At 35.3% G+C, this 18,147-nt stretch overlaps 1 protein-coding gene across 50 annotated transcripts in view; it reads right to left on the reverse strand.

Annotated features, from left to right (window-relative positions):
- Window positions 1-18,147, reverse strand: part of ANK2 (ankyrin 2) — a 323,587-nt gene that overhangs the window by 152,875 nt on the left and 152,565 nt on the right. For all 50 annotated transcript variants that reach the window (XM_004748037.3, XM_045085498.1, XM_045085499.1 and 47 more), the window contains exons 3-4: window positions 17,656-17,754; window positions 16,227-16,325 (exon numbers count right to left, since the gene is read on the reverse strand). In XM_004748037.3, coding sequence (XP_004748094.2) covers window positions 16,227-16,325; window positions 17,656-17,754 — 198 coding nt within the window. The remainder of the gene's footprint in view (window positions 1-16,226; window positions 16,326-17,655; window positions 17,755-18,147) is intronic.

Consider the following 18,147-nt stretch of genomic DNA (forward strand, 5'->3'; position numbering starts at 1 on the left):
CACTACTCAAAATGTGGAACTGGGATTTGAACACACATATAACTAATTCTAAAGCTCATGCACTTTATACTATACTATCTTGCCATGTGCCTTAGCAATATATTTGACAGACACTATTTTATCACTATCTGGGTATTGTTAGCAATCAGAAACACCACTGAAAATACTGTATTCAGTCTACCATAATCCCTGCTTTTCAGTTCCTCATGGATAGATAACCAAGAAAACGTGAACTATTTTACCAAACATGATTTAAGATGATTTAACATGATTTAAGTTTTCACAGTCCACAATGGAAGATTAGGACTTTTTGTACCATTGCCCCATAGTGATATTAAGAGCAAACCTTTAATATATATTCTGACATTTTTCCAGATGAGCTTGTCTTACCAATATTTCTACCCTCACCAAGTTTAATTGTACCCTTAACAATGTTGTTACTAAGCTTTGCATGTGGAAAGTCTTCCGTTTCAATTTCCCCTCTCTAACAGAGAATTTCCCTTAATCTCCTTTTCAATGCCTGGCTCAAGTTCTCTGTGAACTTTTCCTTAACAGCATTTAGCCAATTTCCGGTTTTCCCTCTGGGATATAGTTGATTCCATATAATTTAGTACCAAATTATATATTATCTTCTGTTATTTGCCTTTGTTTTCTGTGTGTTTGTCTTGACTTTGTATGTCGTCTATACACTTTTTAAAAGCAGCTTCCTGTCTGACATTGTTTAGAATCCTCCAAAGAAATGAGAACTCTCCTGAGGATACAATAATCACCCAATAAACAGCTGCTGACTAACAGTTTACTCTTACTTTAATTTATTCAGTTCCTGACAATTATAGAAAACTCAGATTTGTACATTTCTCCTTTATTCAAGTTTAACATTTAAAGGTACCAGGTGACTCACCACTACTGCATTCTACAAAGGAGCTGAGGTGGCTGATAATAATTTTAACTTACTCTCATATAATTCCAAAATACTGAAAGCCTTTATCTCATGTTTCACTTTGCAAAAATGAATAGATACCTCATTAAACTTTTAAGCTATAAGTGAATCATTATATTGCTTATGTCTTTGGATTTATAAACCAAAAAACAAGATGTCAAATGAACCTTTTAAGTAATCATGGAAAAAGCAAATGAATTTTTAAAGTAAAGACAATATTAAAAAGGAAGAAAGCAAGTGAATTTATTAAAATGGAATACCCAAAATATAGTAGAGGGCATCTACCCACTACCATGCCTACCCAATATCCTTTCTCTTTTTTGATAGCATCCTGTTTTTTTCCTTAAAGTATCTATGTTTCCCCCCTATAATTCCAATGGAGCTGAATTCTTCTTTTCATCTACTAGCTCCAAGCAGCGTATCAGATGACTGAAGCCAATCAACACAATCCTTTCTATTGGATACAATGACTGGTTCAAGTTTGGGCAAAAGAAGTAAAATGGTCCAATCAGTCAAATTCAGGATTCTCTTTTGGAAAGCTGGGACAAGGCTCCCTTATTTTGACTCTGAACAAGAAAAAGTATGGTTGCAATCTTAGGTCCACAAAGGAGACCAGCATAGAAAAAGCTTGCATTGCAGAAATCACAGCAAAGAGAAGAGAATCTGAGCCCTTAGTTATAAGTAAGCCAGTGGGAGGAAAAAACAAACAAAAAAAACCTGAAACAAATCAATATACTATTGGAGTTTACTTTACCTATTTTAACTTTGTATTCATGAAAGCCAAGGAAGTCCCTTTTTTGAATTACCCAAGTACAAAGTAAGTTTTTTCTTGCATGCAACAAGACATTCTAGTTGATACAGACATCTGTACTAAAATATAGCTTGTCCTACTGTCATTTTTTTTTAAATGAAGCATTTTCCTGGTAACCTGGAATATCATAAAGTATATCATAGAAATAAAAGTATTAAAAGCAGAATTTATATTAAAAATGTGTTTTTCAGTAACCCTGAGATACATCTGCAGAAAAAGTATAAAATCGATTTTTAGGAATAAGATTAAACTACAAAAAAAAAAAAAAAGCAAGTGGGTTATTTTCAGTAAAGAAATAAATTTTCTCTTCCAAGAGATGAGATTTTAAAATAATTTTTTCTATGTGAGTGGCAAACAAAATAAGGTATTCAGTAGTAGGTTTTCTTCCATTGTTATTTCTGTATATATAATGCAAATTTTCATTTGAGTTGATTGGAGTACTTTGTATTCCAATTTAAAAATTAAAACATAGTTGAGAGTATGTGGACACATAAAACACATTGACACACTCCATTAGGATTCAAGCATTTTTTTTTAATTTTTTTCTTTAAAGATTTTATTTATTCATCAGAGAGAGCGAGCGAGCACAGGCAGACAGAGTGGCAGCAGAGGCAGAGGGAGAAGCAGGCTCCCTGCCGAGCAAGGAGCCCGATGTGGGACTCGATCCCAGGACGCTGGGATCATGACCTGAGCCGAAGGCAGCTGCTCAACCAACTGAGCCACCCAGGCGTCCCTTTTTTTTTAATTTTTTAAAGTAACAGTCTTCTTTTCTCTGCAAAATATTTGCTGTAAGTTTTTTTCAGTCACTCAAAAGTGGTCAGAATTATAATGCTATTCTTACCTTTTACCTGATAGTAACAGGGATAACCAAAGTTTCATTCATATTATACTATACATATTATACCAATAGAAATTAAAACAAGACCTAGCGGTATACCCAGGTTCAGTAACATTTGAGAAATAGAGAAGTTTAAGAGCAGCAAAGCCTTAGTATAGAACTTTTCCTTTATTAAGTGTGGGTTTTGGTGTGTGCTGATTTGCCCTTCTCTGAGCTCTTTTAAAAGTTAGTAGGGAGTTAGAATAGTGGGGAGACCATGAAAGGAAATAGATCCATTAAAATAAGCAGCCTCAAGTGATATATTCAACATTTAACAGCTGCTTAACACAAGTTCTAGTTCACAACTTGCCCAAGATATAACCTCAAAGAACAATTATTGTCAATGTAAGGATCCAAAAACTCACATAGACAACACCTGAACCACTCGGTCACATGCCCAGGCTTAGTGTCCTTTGTAGCACTTTTAAAATAATTTATACCTTGAAATAAAATTATATTCACAAAAGACTTAAGGTTATTTAAAACACTTTGTATAAAAGGGTGCCTGGGTGGCTCAGTTGGTTAAGCATCTGCCTTCGGCTTAGGTCCTGATCTCAGGGTCCCGAGATCTAGGGCTCCTTGCTCAACGGGGAGCCTGATTCTTCCTTTCCCCTGCCCCTGCTCCTGCTCTCTCTTGCTCTTGCACTCTCTCTCTCTCTCGATCTCACCCTGTCTCTCTCTCAAATAAATAAATATAATCCTAAAAAAAAAAAACCCAAAAACCAACCAACCCACTTTGTATTTATGTACAGTTAACATATATATCCATAGTGAAGATAAGAGTCTAAGAGCTGACCTAAATAAACTTTAGCTGCAGAGGTCTAGTGGGGATAAGCAATTGCATCCAGAATGAGCTGGATGCAATAAACTTTTGGATTTGAACTTTTGGATTTTACCAGCCATGGAAATAAGGAAAATATAATAGATGATGGGAACTGTCATATTTTTGAAAACCGAAACCTGCTGATTGCCATCTAGAATCTTGATTTTCATACGAGGGACAGAGAACACACAGAAGTTGGTTGTCTAGGAATGCCTGGGTGGCTCAGTTGGTTGAGCGACTGCCTTCGGCTCGGGTCATGATCCTGGAGTTCGAGGATCGAGTCCTGCATCCGGCTCCCTGCTCGGCGGGGCGTCTGCTTCTCCCTCTGACCCTCTCCATTCTCATGCGCTCTCTCTCTCATTCTCTCTCAAATAAATAAATAAAATATTTTTTTAAAAAAAGAAGAAGTTGGTGGTCTAAATGTGCCTGAGGCCGTTCCTTGGAAGAGTTCTCTCAGGCATATACATGCCATGGAAAGAAGCATCATGGAAAGGAGAGGCAGTTCTCAACCAGGAAAATAAATTATAATTAGAATCTGAGGTGGCCAGGTGGATTCATGCTGCTCCTGAAAACTGTGTGGCAGACGCATCCTTCCTGAAACAGAGGCTGCCTAACTCCAACCTAGAGGTACCTATAGCAACACTTTGCATCAAAGTGTTTGATCTGCTTTTAAAAAGCTGGGTGCAAAGTTCTTGATCTCAAAATAGAGAAACTACAGTTTGTACCAGAAGAATTCTGAGGGAAGATGTCACCCCTCAAAGCTCACCCATAAAAATATGTAAGCATGCCGTATACATTCTTTATCCTCCCATTAAAAATTCTAGGCGAAAATATTTTTTGATAGTTCTGCCTGGATAAATTGGCTTCAAAATGTACCCAGAAACAACCAATGAGGCTGATCTGTCAGATGTGTTTTCTGAAGCATGCCTACCCACAACAACTGTCATGCCCACTGAGACAGAAATTATTATTATGTGTTCAGATGATGATATTTTAACAGAACTAACTGCAAAAAGGGATAGCTCCTCATTTGTGTTCTTAAGGTTTCTTCATTGCCACTGAAATGTATTCTTATCCCTTCTTGGTAGCAAGTGAATCTTTACTAAATCATATTAAGTACAGCAACAGGTTGTTTACATAGAAGCACCTTTAAAGGTCTAAAATTAGAATTTAATATATCAGGAGATAGTGCTTCCCTTTCTTGTTGTTAAAAAACAGCACTATTTGGGAAGGCTTATCTTGTCTGAGATTGCCGATGGTATCTGATAGCTTGGCCTCAGTTTCTAACTATAAAACCAGAAGGTGATAAAAAATTGGTAAACAGTTTATGAAAATTTATATTTTTAAACGATTTTCTACATATATTGAAAGATTATGACAAATATTAGTAATGAGATAATTTGGCCAAGAATTCCCTGCTTCTCATATAAAGTAATACAGTAAGAGGCTGGGACTTGAAATGTACTAAAAAAACATAGGGAGAGTAGCCTGGTTTAACAGTTGAAATAGAAAAAAATGAATTTTCTAAGTAAAGCAATCATTTATCTTCGCCTTGAAAATGTGTTTTTCATGTTTAAGAGATGAAGAACAGCTTATTCCTTTATTAAATCATATTTAAGCAAATTGTTAAACAAATACTGGGATTAAAAACAGAAGTTATGTTAAAATAACAGAAAATAGAAAAAATTATTAGGAAAGAAAACACCAAACACACACAAAAAAGTGGTGCTTTTAAATTTGGGTGTTTTAACGACCAAAAGTGAATAAAGTAGAGATTTCTGTTGCATCCCTAGTGGGTAGAACAGTGCTTGCCGTATGGTTTGTGCTCAATGAACACAGTCATTTTTCTTTCTTGCTGTTTGCAGCAAGTGTTTTTTCTAATCATTTAGCTTCCTGCCCTTTATTCCAAACCTGTGTTACAGCAAGGACAAGTTACAGATTTCTAAACACTATTGATGAAATTTCTGTATAATCTTTTCTCTGTCACCACCTCCAGAACATAATGACTTCTCTGCTCCAATGGTCAATCAGCCAAAATAACAGATTAACTAATTAAAATTCAACCCGATTTAACTTATGCTCTAATCCATGAATTACTTATTCAACAGTTCAGGCAGCTAACCCATTATATCTAATGATCAAGATAAAAGCTAACATTTATATTACATTTATTTTGGACCAGGCACTGTTCTAAGCACTTCCCATGTATTAACCCATTTAATCTTCATATTTACCTTGTGCAGTAAATACTAGTATCCCCGTTTTACAGATGGGAATATAGAGTCATTAAGAGGTTAAGTAACCAACCCAGGTAATACAAATAGTAGGTAATAGGGTAGGTTTCCTAACCATGATAGAATCTCATGTGAAGTCTACATCTGTACATGTAGTATTCCTGAATTACTTGAACATATTTTATGGCCTTCCTTTTCCTATCTTGGAATGGAATTTTCCCTCCTGTGTTTGTCTCCACTTAGTGATGTCTTTATCTTGCTCTCCTGAAATGATATGCCTTTGCTGATTTGCATTTCAAGTCCAGCTGTTATTCTACTTCTTATATTACTGCTATTCATATCTTCAAGTCAACTTACATTATTTAAACATAAAATTTTAAAGGGTTACAGTGTAAAATACTGTACCAGGTTATGTTCAGACAAATAGTTAATAAGATACCATCGGGCTACTATTTGCAGATCAAATTATGCGTACTTTTGGTACAACTTTGTGATCTTTAAAAATCATTAAACAAAAAGTATATCTCAATGATCTGAAAAGAACAGAAAATACAGTTGAACTTGATCATGCATGCACATTCTAATGAAGCTTTAAGCTGTGCCTCAAAAATCCAATTTTATATAGAATATTCAAAGTGCTTCCATTTTTAGATGAGGAACTTAGTACTCTATCTTAGTATTAATTTTTTAAAAGAGCAATTCATTTCAACTTTTAGGCAGAAAAAAATCTTAGCCAAAGAACATGAAAGTGCAAGTCTGTGACGTGCATAGGATAGAATTATGCAGGCAGTAGGCTTTTAATAAATTAGTTAATGTAAAAATATCTAGGTTGATTTGCAGACTCTTTTGAGTTATCTAAATGATCACATATTCTGTATAAAACAACATTTTCATCTTTTCCTGTTCCACTCTTATTCTTATCTTATTACATTGGCGAGGGCTTGAACACCGTGTTGATAGTATCACTGACAAGAATCCTTTTCTTGTTACTGGCTTTAATGAGAATACTTTTAATATCTTATCATTCTAAATGTTTTTGCAGCACTTTTGTATATTTCCTCAGGAAGCAGCCTGATATTCCTAGCTGGGCAATTTCTTTAAGTTATTAAAAATAAAATTTAATCTATTAATTTGAATATATATTAAATATATCATTCAAAATAATATTAAAATACTAGGCACAGAAATATCTGTAATAGAGAACTAAAATGACCCATAAATTACTATCATTAGTCCTGAAAAGTGGTAACTGCCCAAATAAAAGATGTAGAATGGAACTTTATATTTAAAGAAAACCAACCCAGATCTATCAAGATCATCAGATGTTTTTAAAACAGCAATTTAAAGCTGTTTTTCCACACCTTCAATTTCTACACTAGATTCATGGATATATTGTCTTCAATATAAACAACACTTTTTTAGTTTATGATAATCTATGTAGAATTTTCCACATTTGGGATTACCCTCTGAAAGTGTTTTAAAAATAATATTTAGTTAAAACCATATTTTGCTAGTTGTACTTTCATTTTTACCACCCAGCATATGTATCGAGATGAAAATTCTCATATTTTATCCATTTGTCTGAAGCTGCCTGTGTCTGTAGGTAGTCAATGTCTACATTCTAAATGTCCTCACTACTGAATTACTTAAACTATTAAGTTACTATTGCATCGGTGTTTAGGATCATGCAATTTCATGCACCAGAACTGACAGTGTTCCAAAAAGCAGGTGAAAAGAACCAGTCATAGGAGCTACAGATTTCATTTTTAGTAGCACTCTCTTAAGCTACATCAAGGAACTTTTTTGCCATCTTCTCTGTGCTACAGGGAGCAGAGGGCATACAGAGCGAATGCTCTTGCACAAATGAGCGTTCAGTGAATCTATTAACAATGATATTCATTGAGTTCTTATGCCAGGCATTGTTCTAAGTGCTGTACATGGATTAACTAATTCAATTCTCATAACCTCTACGAGGGAGGTTCTATTATGATGATGCCCCTTTTATCATTCTCCAAAGGGCATCGGGGTGATCTTTTCAAAATCCAAATTTCATCTTTTTCTACCTCCCACCTCTACCTCATACTGGGCTTAGGATAAACATTTTAAAGCAAAATTCTTAACATGGCTCACAGAGTGCTGCAGGATCTGATTTTCTCTCTCAGCCTCACATATACCCCATTTCCCTTTCATGTTTCAGCTCCCAGATTTCTTTTAGGCTCTTGCCTGTGTTATTTCATTTTCCCATAGCACACTGCATCTCCTCTTTCCCTGATTTTTATGTTAATTCCTCTTTGTAAAAGAACAGTTCCTGGAGGGCATTACGCTAAGTGAAATAAACCAGACAGAGAAAGATAAATACTGCATGGTATCACTTATATGTGGAATCTATTTCTTCTTCTATTTTTTTTTTTTAAGTTGAATTTACAGGAACAGAAAGTACAAAAATGGTTCTCAGGGACTTGGAACGGGGCTGGGGTGGGTAGTGTGGTTTGCAGGGGGAGCGGCGGGGGGGGGGGGGGCAGTGTGTGAGGGAAACTGGGAGAGGCTGATAAAATACACAAACTTTCAGTTTTAAGACCAGTAAGTTCCAAGACTCTAATATATAATATTTTTTTCTAATATATAATATGATTACTATATAGTTGATAACACTGTACTATATAACTGGAATTTGCTACAAGAGGAAAACTTAAATATTCCCATGAAAAAGGGGGCGGGAGAGAGAGAAAGGGAAATAAAGGTACCTGTGAGGCCGTACCTGGCTTCCTCTCACAATGCATCCATTAATCAAATCATCACATTATACACATTATACACTTCAAATACCGTATAATTTTATTTGTCAATTATACTTAACTGAAGCTGGAAAAAATAGATTTTAAAAATAAAATTATCTACGAGTTTAAAAAAAATACACCCAAAATCAATTCAGCCATCACTTCCTCAGGTCTCTCCCACTCCCAACCCCATCTTTGTATCTCTAGCAAATATTAGTGAGCACATGTTGAATACACAAACACCTGCTGAGTGGCGGAGTATAAAAATCAGAAGTATAAAATCAATGATTACTCTCAATTTTCTATTGGCAAGTTTTATTTAATTTATTTAGTGTCATGTTTTCACATTTTTGTTTTATTTTGTGATCTTTGCCTGGAAGGATCATTGCTTTGAGGTCTTCTAGCATCTTACCTGCTGCGGAACATATATGCTGTGCTGTGGGATGTGAGGTAAGTAGTGCTACAAGACTATTTTAACTATTTGCTGCCAGAATTGCTTATCCTCCATTTAAACTCTGAAGGAGAGAAAAAGAAGGGTCTTCTGTATGAAATTTGAACTTGATTTCTATTAAGAGAAATGTAGAGTCATCTTAGCCATTTTAGTCTTCTCTTTATAAGTCTTACCTTTCTACAAATGTAGTTCCTTTAAAATACAATAATAGTGGACATGGATAGGCTTGTGAAGTGAAAAATAAATAGGACATCTACCATAGATATAGATTCAATGATGTTTATGTCTTACTTCATTCAAGTCTCAGGACAAACTGATAACGAGTATTCAACCTTTTCATACCACCTGTCCCTAGATAAATGAACATGAAGACAAAATATGCATGTATTAATTTTCTTTCAAAAATGGAACATTGTTTATTTTATTGCAAATAAAAATATTATCATGTCTTTTCAGGCGTGTGTATGTGTGTGTATGAAAAGACTAGAACTTTTAATGTTGAAATTCTACTAGAATGTGAGATAATAATTCCATTTTATGCAAAATTTTAAAGACGTCAATTCTCATCATTTCTCTAAACATATCAGAGAATGAGGAATTGGAGAAAGCATACTTCCTTTGTTTAACTTGGAATGATAAGCAACACAGATGCATTTGCAAATGTGTAATCACCCAATAAACTGATTTGCAGAGTCAAAAAGGTTCTGTAACACAAACATGATTAGACTTTATTAGCTCTTAGTGTCCTAAGTTCTTTCTTATCCCCAGCCAAATGCAAGTACATGCTTTTACCTTAACTTCAAAAAAGTTATGCTACAATAATTTTCTTAATTAAAATAACCAAGAACCTTATGAAGAAAGAACCACATGTATACATTTGGAGAAAAAAATGTTGAAAACAAAACAATTTTTTTTGAATCTGATTCCAGATCCCATTTTATACACTGTGTGCATGTGTGTGTGTGCGTGTGTGTGTGCGCGCGTGTGTGTGTGTGTGTGTGTGACTGAACAGAATGTTCCATTATGAGTTTTTGTTGTGAGAGCCAGGGATAGCTCCATGGCCATATGGAAGCAATTCAGTGTAATGGGTATGCTGGCCAACTGTGTAGGTTTTCTTCCTCTTCACAGCCTAATTCAAATTATTTGTAACAGTGGGTGAGGGCCAATGAAGAAAAAAATTATTGGAAGCTATATCTGAACAAGATATTTGTCATTGCATATAGTGGGCACATGCAGCCATTAAATTCTACGAGTATAACTAATGATCATGTAATCTTGCAACTGGCATTAATGGTCATGGTCTAAAAATCTAAAAGCTAAAAAAATAAAGTCTAATCATGTTGTGTTACTAATAGGAAAGTCTTCTTTTTCGAATGAAATTTCCAGGATTGAAAGAACAAGGAGTAGTGAACATAAATAAGCAAAAGGATTCAAGAAAAATAGAGGTAAATTTTGAGTAAAATATGGTATGAAGAAAGCCAAGTCACAATATCTTAGTTGGGCTAACTTACCAATAAAATAAAATGAAAAGAAAAAAAAATGGTCCTAGAATCCTCATGATATTGAAACATAAGAAATTTTTTTTTAAAAAGTAGAACAATGCAAACACTGGTAAGAAAAATGTCTCAAAAAGATATCACAAACTAAACTTTAGGAAGTATATTTAAGCCTTCCATTGGATTAAGAATTGTGTTTGATAAAAGAACACTACGACAATGGATGGCTGAGTGAAAAAGTCCCAACTGTGGATAGGTGTCCCAGTGTACATGAACCCCTTTTACTTGCAAAAGCCTAGCTTTTGTGGAATGTTTTTAGTTATTCCCAGCATCTGAGCAATTAGACCTGGAAAGAATGGATTGCATCTAAACCAGGAACCTGGCTCTTCTGGGGGCTACATAATGCCATGAACCTCCCCCAGAAGAGGCAGAAATTGTGGAGAAAGCTTTAACCAGTAAACTCTGTAGATTATTGAAAGGAAGGTATCCATTCCAAATGGCCCTGGGTTTGTGACTCCATCACTAATGTGGTACGAGACCTTAGATTTCCTGCTTGTGTCTCTGCTTTCCTTCTATCCAAATGAAAATAATTGCTGCTAATTCACATCATTGTAAAGATAAAAAGAGATTAAATAACACATAAAAAATACACTTTAAAATTAAGAGACTGAGTGAAAGGTATTACTATGGGGTTGTAATTTGGTGGCATCTGGAATCTATCCAGACCCACTCTTACCTCCCTAGACACATACTTCCACTTAAAGAGTCTTGTGGGAATTTCTGGCCCACCCTTTCTTCTAATGAGATCATATTCTCCTTTCTCTCTATAACTCTTAGGGAACTCAAACACCCCAGGACCCACTGTATAAGGTACAGAAAGATAGTCAGAAAGCTATGGTATCAAAGTTTTACCGTACCCATATTCCACAATTTCACTTAATTTTTGCTGTATGGAGATATTACATATTCTAGAATCCAGTGTGCTTATTTTATTACTGTAGTAAATAAAATATGCATGCATCACATGAACCAGCCTGCCATGTTTTAAAAAAAAAAAGGATATTTTTAAAGTAACTATTTTATTACAAGGGACATTCTGATTTTAATGATTTTACATTAGAAAATAAAAGTCTAAAGGAGAAATATTCTTACGTGAGAAACAAAAAGTGGCATTTTATTGTAGAGAAAGTTAAAGAGGGGAAATTTCTCAGGCCAGATTTCCTTGGCATCAACAACAGAATCTCTTCATGTTTGGAACATTTTTGCAGAGCTTTCACATTTATAGTTCTCAGAAAACACTGAGGGGAAATCCTTCACCTCACACCTTTCACATGGATGCTACTTCAGGAAAATCTGCTTACTTGCACCTTAATAGGGTTTGGACCAGAAGAAGAAAGAATGATAAAAACTGTTTTATAGGATCTGTAGGGAATGTACAAGTGTTATAGGAGCTGAGAAGCAGCTTTGCCCAGGGATGAAGATTATAAGCAAGTGAGTAAATTCTCTTTGTCTCAGTCTGTCATCGATAATGACAGAATAAATGAAGATCAGGAGAATGTACACAACACACTGGAGATAGTGTCCAGCAGTCAATATTATTTATTGTATTGTTATTAATGTCTACAGTTAAGAATGATTGGAATACACAACAAAGCTTATTCTTATACAGGAAGAATATACATGTGTATGTTTACCCTCCAGTCATAAATGCACAAGGTTATTACATCAAATTCTAAAAATGTAAAAAGAGTGAGAAAAATTACCCTCTCCCAAGAAATATATCACCTTGCAGAAACTATAGATATATATCACAAAAAGCAAACCTGAGGTAGGCAAATATCATTCAGGCAAAAAGTGCTACAAAAATTTAAACGAACTCATCACTCTGAGAGTCTTTTTAAAAATTTTTTCGAAGTTTCCTTTATAATATATAATTGGAACAATTTTTTTTTTTTTAAAGTTGTATCTCTGGGGCTCCTGGCTGGCTCAGTTGGTTCAATGTCTGACTCTTGGTTCCAGCTCAGGTCATGATCTCAGGGTGTGAGATCCAGCCCCACACGGGGCTCCAAGCTCAGTGCAGAGCCTGCTTGAGGTTCTCTCCCTCTCCCTCTGCCCCTCCTCCCACTCATGCATACTCGGTCTCTCTCTTTCCAAAATAAATAAGGAAAATCATAAATAAATAAATATAATATAAGAAAAAGTTGTATCTCTGAGTCCAATAGGTTCATAGACCATAAAAGTGACAAACAAATACCAGTACAAGTAGCTAGGAAGCATCCCAGCATTACTTTTGTAAGATGGTCTACAAGATGTTAATATGCCTAATAAAGATTATAGGAGAGTAAAGATGGGTCAGAAAGCAAGCAACCATCCTCAGTGTAAATAGCATTCCTGCAATCATTCTAATTTAACTTCCAGCCCCATTATTCTACCAAAGAGCTTTCATGGAAGTCTTAATGAGATCTTCATGCTACTGAATCCAGGAGAGCAAAGAATCACGCCACGGAGCTACACAGACTGAGCAATATTTAAAATCATATGGAGAATCGACTCAGTTGAGACCGCACTGCTACCTCTGCTGAGCACAGAAACTTAAACATGGGTTGAGGGTTATTATATAGATCACATACTTCTACTTAAAATACGTAAATTGCTTCTGCTGGTATTCTGGAATTCTTCCCGAGTTAAGGACTCTGCCTACCAAAACTGGCACTGTGTTATGTGAAGGTAAGCCTCCCAAGGATTTTACAGTTCAGGTAGCAAATGCAGAAAAATCCACAGATGTGTACCTCTCCATAACCTATGAGCCCTGTGAATGTTTACTGAAAACTTATTCCTTGGAGCTTTCCAAAGAGCTTTTTACCTTCTTGATTCAATAATCCTAGTGGTCCATTTCCAAATCGCTCAGAAGTTTGTCAAAGGTAAAGTACTATGCAGCTATCAATGCTCCTATAATAACAGAATATCCTGCATCTGCCTTGCACTATGTTCTCAGAAAGATATAGAAGGTGTAATTTGAGTATAAAATTCAAAATTTATCTTGAGCATTTGGTATTCCTATGACCCTTCTCTGATTCTCAAAAGGAAGTGTCTGTCTACCATGAGCATAATCCTATCCACCCACCTGAGGTCCACTGTCACCATGTGAGAAATCTCCATCTTAAACAAGACAGGACTAATGAGAATGAGATATGATAAGGACTCCTATCCCCTCTCAATGGCCCTTGAAACCATGCCTTTAGACTTGTTCACACGCAGGAACAAAATAATCAACCTGTTTTATATAAATTCCTGTATCTTAATTTCAATCATTAAATTCTATTTTAAGTAATAGTATTTTTTGTTAATTAGTAGTAAAGGCCACCTAAATTCAATATAGTAAATAATGTCAGAAAGCTTATCAAATCACTTAGTCACTTGTTTTTCTAAATAATTAAATAAGTTTTAATTATTAATTTTTCTCCAAAACTTTCTCACAAAATAAAATCAGTTTGAAGCTATTTGTCAGGATTCCCTATAATATGAATCTAAATTGAGCAAATTAAATACAATACAAATAAAGATTACTTTAGTCTCTCAATGACAATATAAACCTTCCTGTAGGATCTGTTATCAACTGGCATGATTATGGCTATAAAGAACGAGCTCATTGACTCTTGAAAGCAAATTACTAATTTCTCCTTGAAAACTCTCCAAAGCATATACATTTCCACTAATCACAGTATGATAACTGATAAAACTTTTAACAAGCATTTATCTCACAGGATTTTCTACCTATCAACTTTTACGAAATCGCAATGTTCAACTAGTCATTTTGAGAAAAGTAACTAAGCTCTTTTTATAGATACTAATAGCACTAACAGTTAGCAGGTAAACTTTCCATTAAAAGGAACCTCCTATGGGCAGTCGAACTTGACCAGGCTTTCATTTCCATGCTTCCTAAATACACAAACTCTTGATTTATGCTAATAGATCTACAGTTAGTGAATCTCACCTCAAAGTCCTTATATCCAGTTTTCTCTTATATTCTCTAAAGCACCGCTTCTCAAAGTGTTCCTGAACCAGCAGTGTCAGCATTATGTGAGAGCTTGCGAGAAATGCAAATTCTCAGGTCCCACTCCAGAACTGAAACAGAACCTGAGGTTGGGCCCAGAATCATGGGTTTCAACAAGCCCTGCAGGTGATTATGATGCCAGCTAATGTTTGAGAATCTTTTCTCTAGAGCAAAAAGATGTTCTCTTGCTATTCTAAAGAAAAGGTTTTAATCCCTTACTTTAGAGCAGTAAAATCTTTTGCAAGTCCTCTGTCTCTAAGACCAAGATGCCATTATACTTTATAAAATATATGGGAATTCTTTACAGATGGTAACAATTAAATTTTTTTTTTTCATAGAGGGGCCCCTGGCTGGTTCGGTTGGTTAAGCAGCTGCCTTTAGCTCAGCTCATGACCCCAGGATCCTAGGATGGAGCCTGAAGTTAGGTTTCCTGCTCAGTGGGGAGTCAGCTTTTCCCTCTCCCTCCACCCCTCCCCTCTCATGCACTCTCTCTCAGTCTCTCTCTCTCTCTCTCTTAAATAAATAAATAAAATCTTTTGAAAATTTTTGTTCTTTTAGTGAAGTTTCTAGAATATGGCATATTTTCAATAAATGCTTAAAAAGAGGTGCATATTTGGGTTTTAAAAGAAAAATGTGGTTATTTAAAGTAGTACGCTATTACAGAAATAAAAATAATGTCTTCTCTGTCATAATTTCAACAGGTTCTTCCCTATAATCAAAGTCCAAGAAAATAGGGCTGATTCTCACTTTTGCCCCATAGTATTTGATGGGTCTAGAACTTGTACCATTTATACCTCTTAGAACCATGACTACATGATGAATGAATGAATGAACTAAACAGGTAGAGATATTTCTACACAGAGGCCTTCAAAAGCAAGCTGGTGAGATTATCCCAAAGAAGAGACAGACAGGAACTTATTTATTTTGACAATAGTCCCTGTGGCATGGCCTGTTATATCAGAAAGGCTAAAAACTTCAAAAAAGAGAGAGAAGAAATGGATTTATAAAGAAATGTACCTCATTCAAATATATATAGTTTTAAAGCGGTAGCTTAAAGTATTGTACCAAAATTGATTTTATTAAGTTGGTGGTCCACATAAGTAGAGAGAGAAATAAACTTGCAGCTGACAGATTTCTATTCATTAAAAAAAAAAAAAAGGCACCTCAGTTTCTACATAGAAACATAATAGATACCAAAGGTAAAGCTTTGGGCAAAGCAATATTTTTCACTCAGGAAATAGGGATCCAGTTTATTATTATTACATGCATCATAAGGCTGTGGGTCACGAATTTTCCCTGTTTCCTTCAGGAGTTTTGTAAAGTCCATATTTGGGGTGTGAGGTAATTAGTGTGATTCCCACTTCATAGCAGATCTACTGGAATGCTAATGTCCTGAGACTGTTTAAAATTTAAGGAGAGAAAATACTTTTATAGCACAACATAGAACTCACATGAATAATTCATATTTCACAGATGTCACTGTCATTGTGGAAAAAAACCACTTTATAGTCTTTTTTAATGCACTTAGAATGAGAGACCATTGTTGTCAAATTTTCAGTGATATTAAGAGGGAGATCATGATACATCAAAGAAAGAAGAACTATCATTGCATGAGTTAATAAAATAATTGGCTGAAATAAATAATAGAAGTATTTATAGTAAATCTATCTACCGCCCAACAGCTGGCTCAACACATTAAATCAGTTTCACAGAGCCGTTCTAATTTGAATTCATTTCCACAAGAGAAAATCTGAATGGAATACCTGAGACTGGGCGTTAATATTGGCTCCTTCCTTGACAAGGACTTTGACAACTTCTGCTTGTCCGGCCAGAGACGCAATGTGAAGGGCCGTGTTTCCCTTCTGTGTTGGAGAAATGGAATAGGCAATGTCACAGGTTTCCAAATTTTGTAGAAATCAAATGTACAGGCACTTTGGGTTTGGCTAATTAATTACTTCAAGTGGTTAAAGCTTGTCCTTCTATCAAGATAGTAGCCCACCTTGGGAAGGGATGGTTGTCTGTCATCAAAACACCGAGCCTCCCACAATCACGTTTTCCTTTTCTAGCCTTCACAGTTCTGGGGCAGTGTTTAAGAACAGAAGACTGAGCACTTACGGAATCAAATTTGGGATTTGTGCACATGTGCGTGTGTGTGACAATTTATTGCCTATAGTAAACTTGTATTCTAACTTTTCTCTGGAATTGCCAGAGAGATTTTGTGTTTAAATTTTCACTGGAATCTCTGTATATTGTGAGCAGGGCCAGTCTACACTTTGGCAACTATGCACGCATGAGGTGTTAGAAATCCAGGTTAACTGGCCATATTCCTAATTTATTCCAGCGCTCTTTTTGTCTCTCCCTGATCAGAGTAATGCCCCAGCTGGAGGCTCGAGGGCCTGAAGCTACTCTGCTTCTCTCACAACCATATTGTCACACTCAAGCCCTGGTCAACAGGCTTGATTCTGACTGGCTACTGGCTTTCTCCACATTAAAATTTTATCTTCCAAAGACAAGGATTTGACATCACTGATGATATTTTAAAAAAATATCTCTTGTTTCTGAAATGATGCCCCAAAGACAAGGTTCAAATATATTTTAGTAAAAGGAATATCAACCACAAAAAAAACCCAACAGCTTCTAACATATCAAACACCTTGTACAGTTCTTTAAAAAGGAGTCCAATTTCTCTACATACACACATTAGAGTGACAAAATCTAATTTTCCCAATAATTCAATCCATGATTCAAACTCTTCTCCATCACAGTATAAAAGATTCTGCATATTCTCTTACCAAGTTAAATGAATATAATAAAAGATATAACAAAGCATGAAAATATCTTGTCCATTTCCACTGAGAAGATTACTACATCAATTTATATTTTTTAATCAATTAATTTTAGGAAAATAGGTGTTATTGTCTATAAAGGATTATATCAATCTACTCTCTCTGTGAAAAAAGACAAAATATTAGAAACCAGGTACATAGAATTGTTCAGTCTCATGTTTGATAAAACCCTAAAATGAACCAATTCCAACTTTCTACAAAGTTTAGTAATAAGAGTTGCATATCAGTTCTGTATTGTCAAGCATCTTGGTGTTCCAGCAAACCTCTGCAATGCATAACCAGAGAAAACAACTTTAAGTCATTTCCTCTGTTCCGAGGAAATAAATTCTCCCAGCACAAATATTACCTTGGTGGCAGAATCCACAGAGGATCCTCTTCCCAGCAGCTCCTGAACCAGACCCACGTGACCCTCCTTGGCAGCCAGGTGGAGAGCATTGAGTCCATTCTGAAAGAGAAGCAAACAAGACTTCAGAAGTGGAATAATGGTTGTGAACAGTAGCTGATTTCCATGCATGGATCTAACCCAGAGACTAGACAGACTTGGTTGTACTTTTTCTTCTTGCATTAGCTTGAGATTCATCAGACAGACGAATTTCCAGTGTTAGTGATTCACAGAGGAAAAGAGGTAAATATTCATTAGAAATGTGGATTTAGCAACCTTATCCCAGCAAACTTTTTTTTTTTTAACTAAGAAGTATCTAAATAATTTTCTAATGAGAAAAAAAAAAAGAAAAAGAGCAACTCTGTATCATTTGTTGCACCAGCCAGAAATAAAATTCTTTCCAGTTTCTAGAACACAGAGTTTAAACAAATCTTACTTTTTAACAAATGGGAAGGA

Source organism: Mustela putorius, unplaced genomic scaffold (genome assembly GCF_011764305.1).
Source record: "Mustela putorius furo isolate JIRA1106 unplaced genomic scaffold, ASM1176430v1.1 tig00000868_pilon_pilon_pilon, whole genome shotgun sequence".
Classification (NCBI taxonomy): domain Eukaryota; kingdom Metazoa; phylum Chordata; class Mammalia; order Carnivora; family Mustelidae; genus Mustela; species Mustela putorius.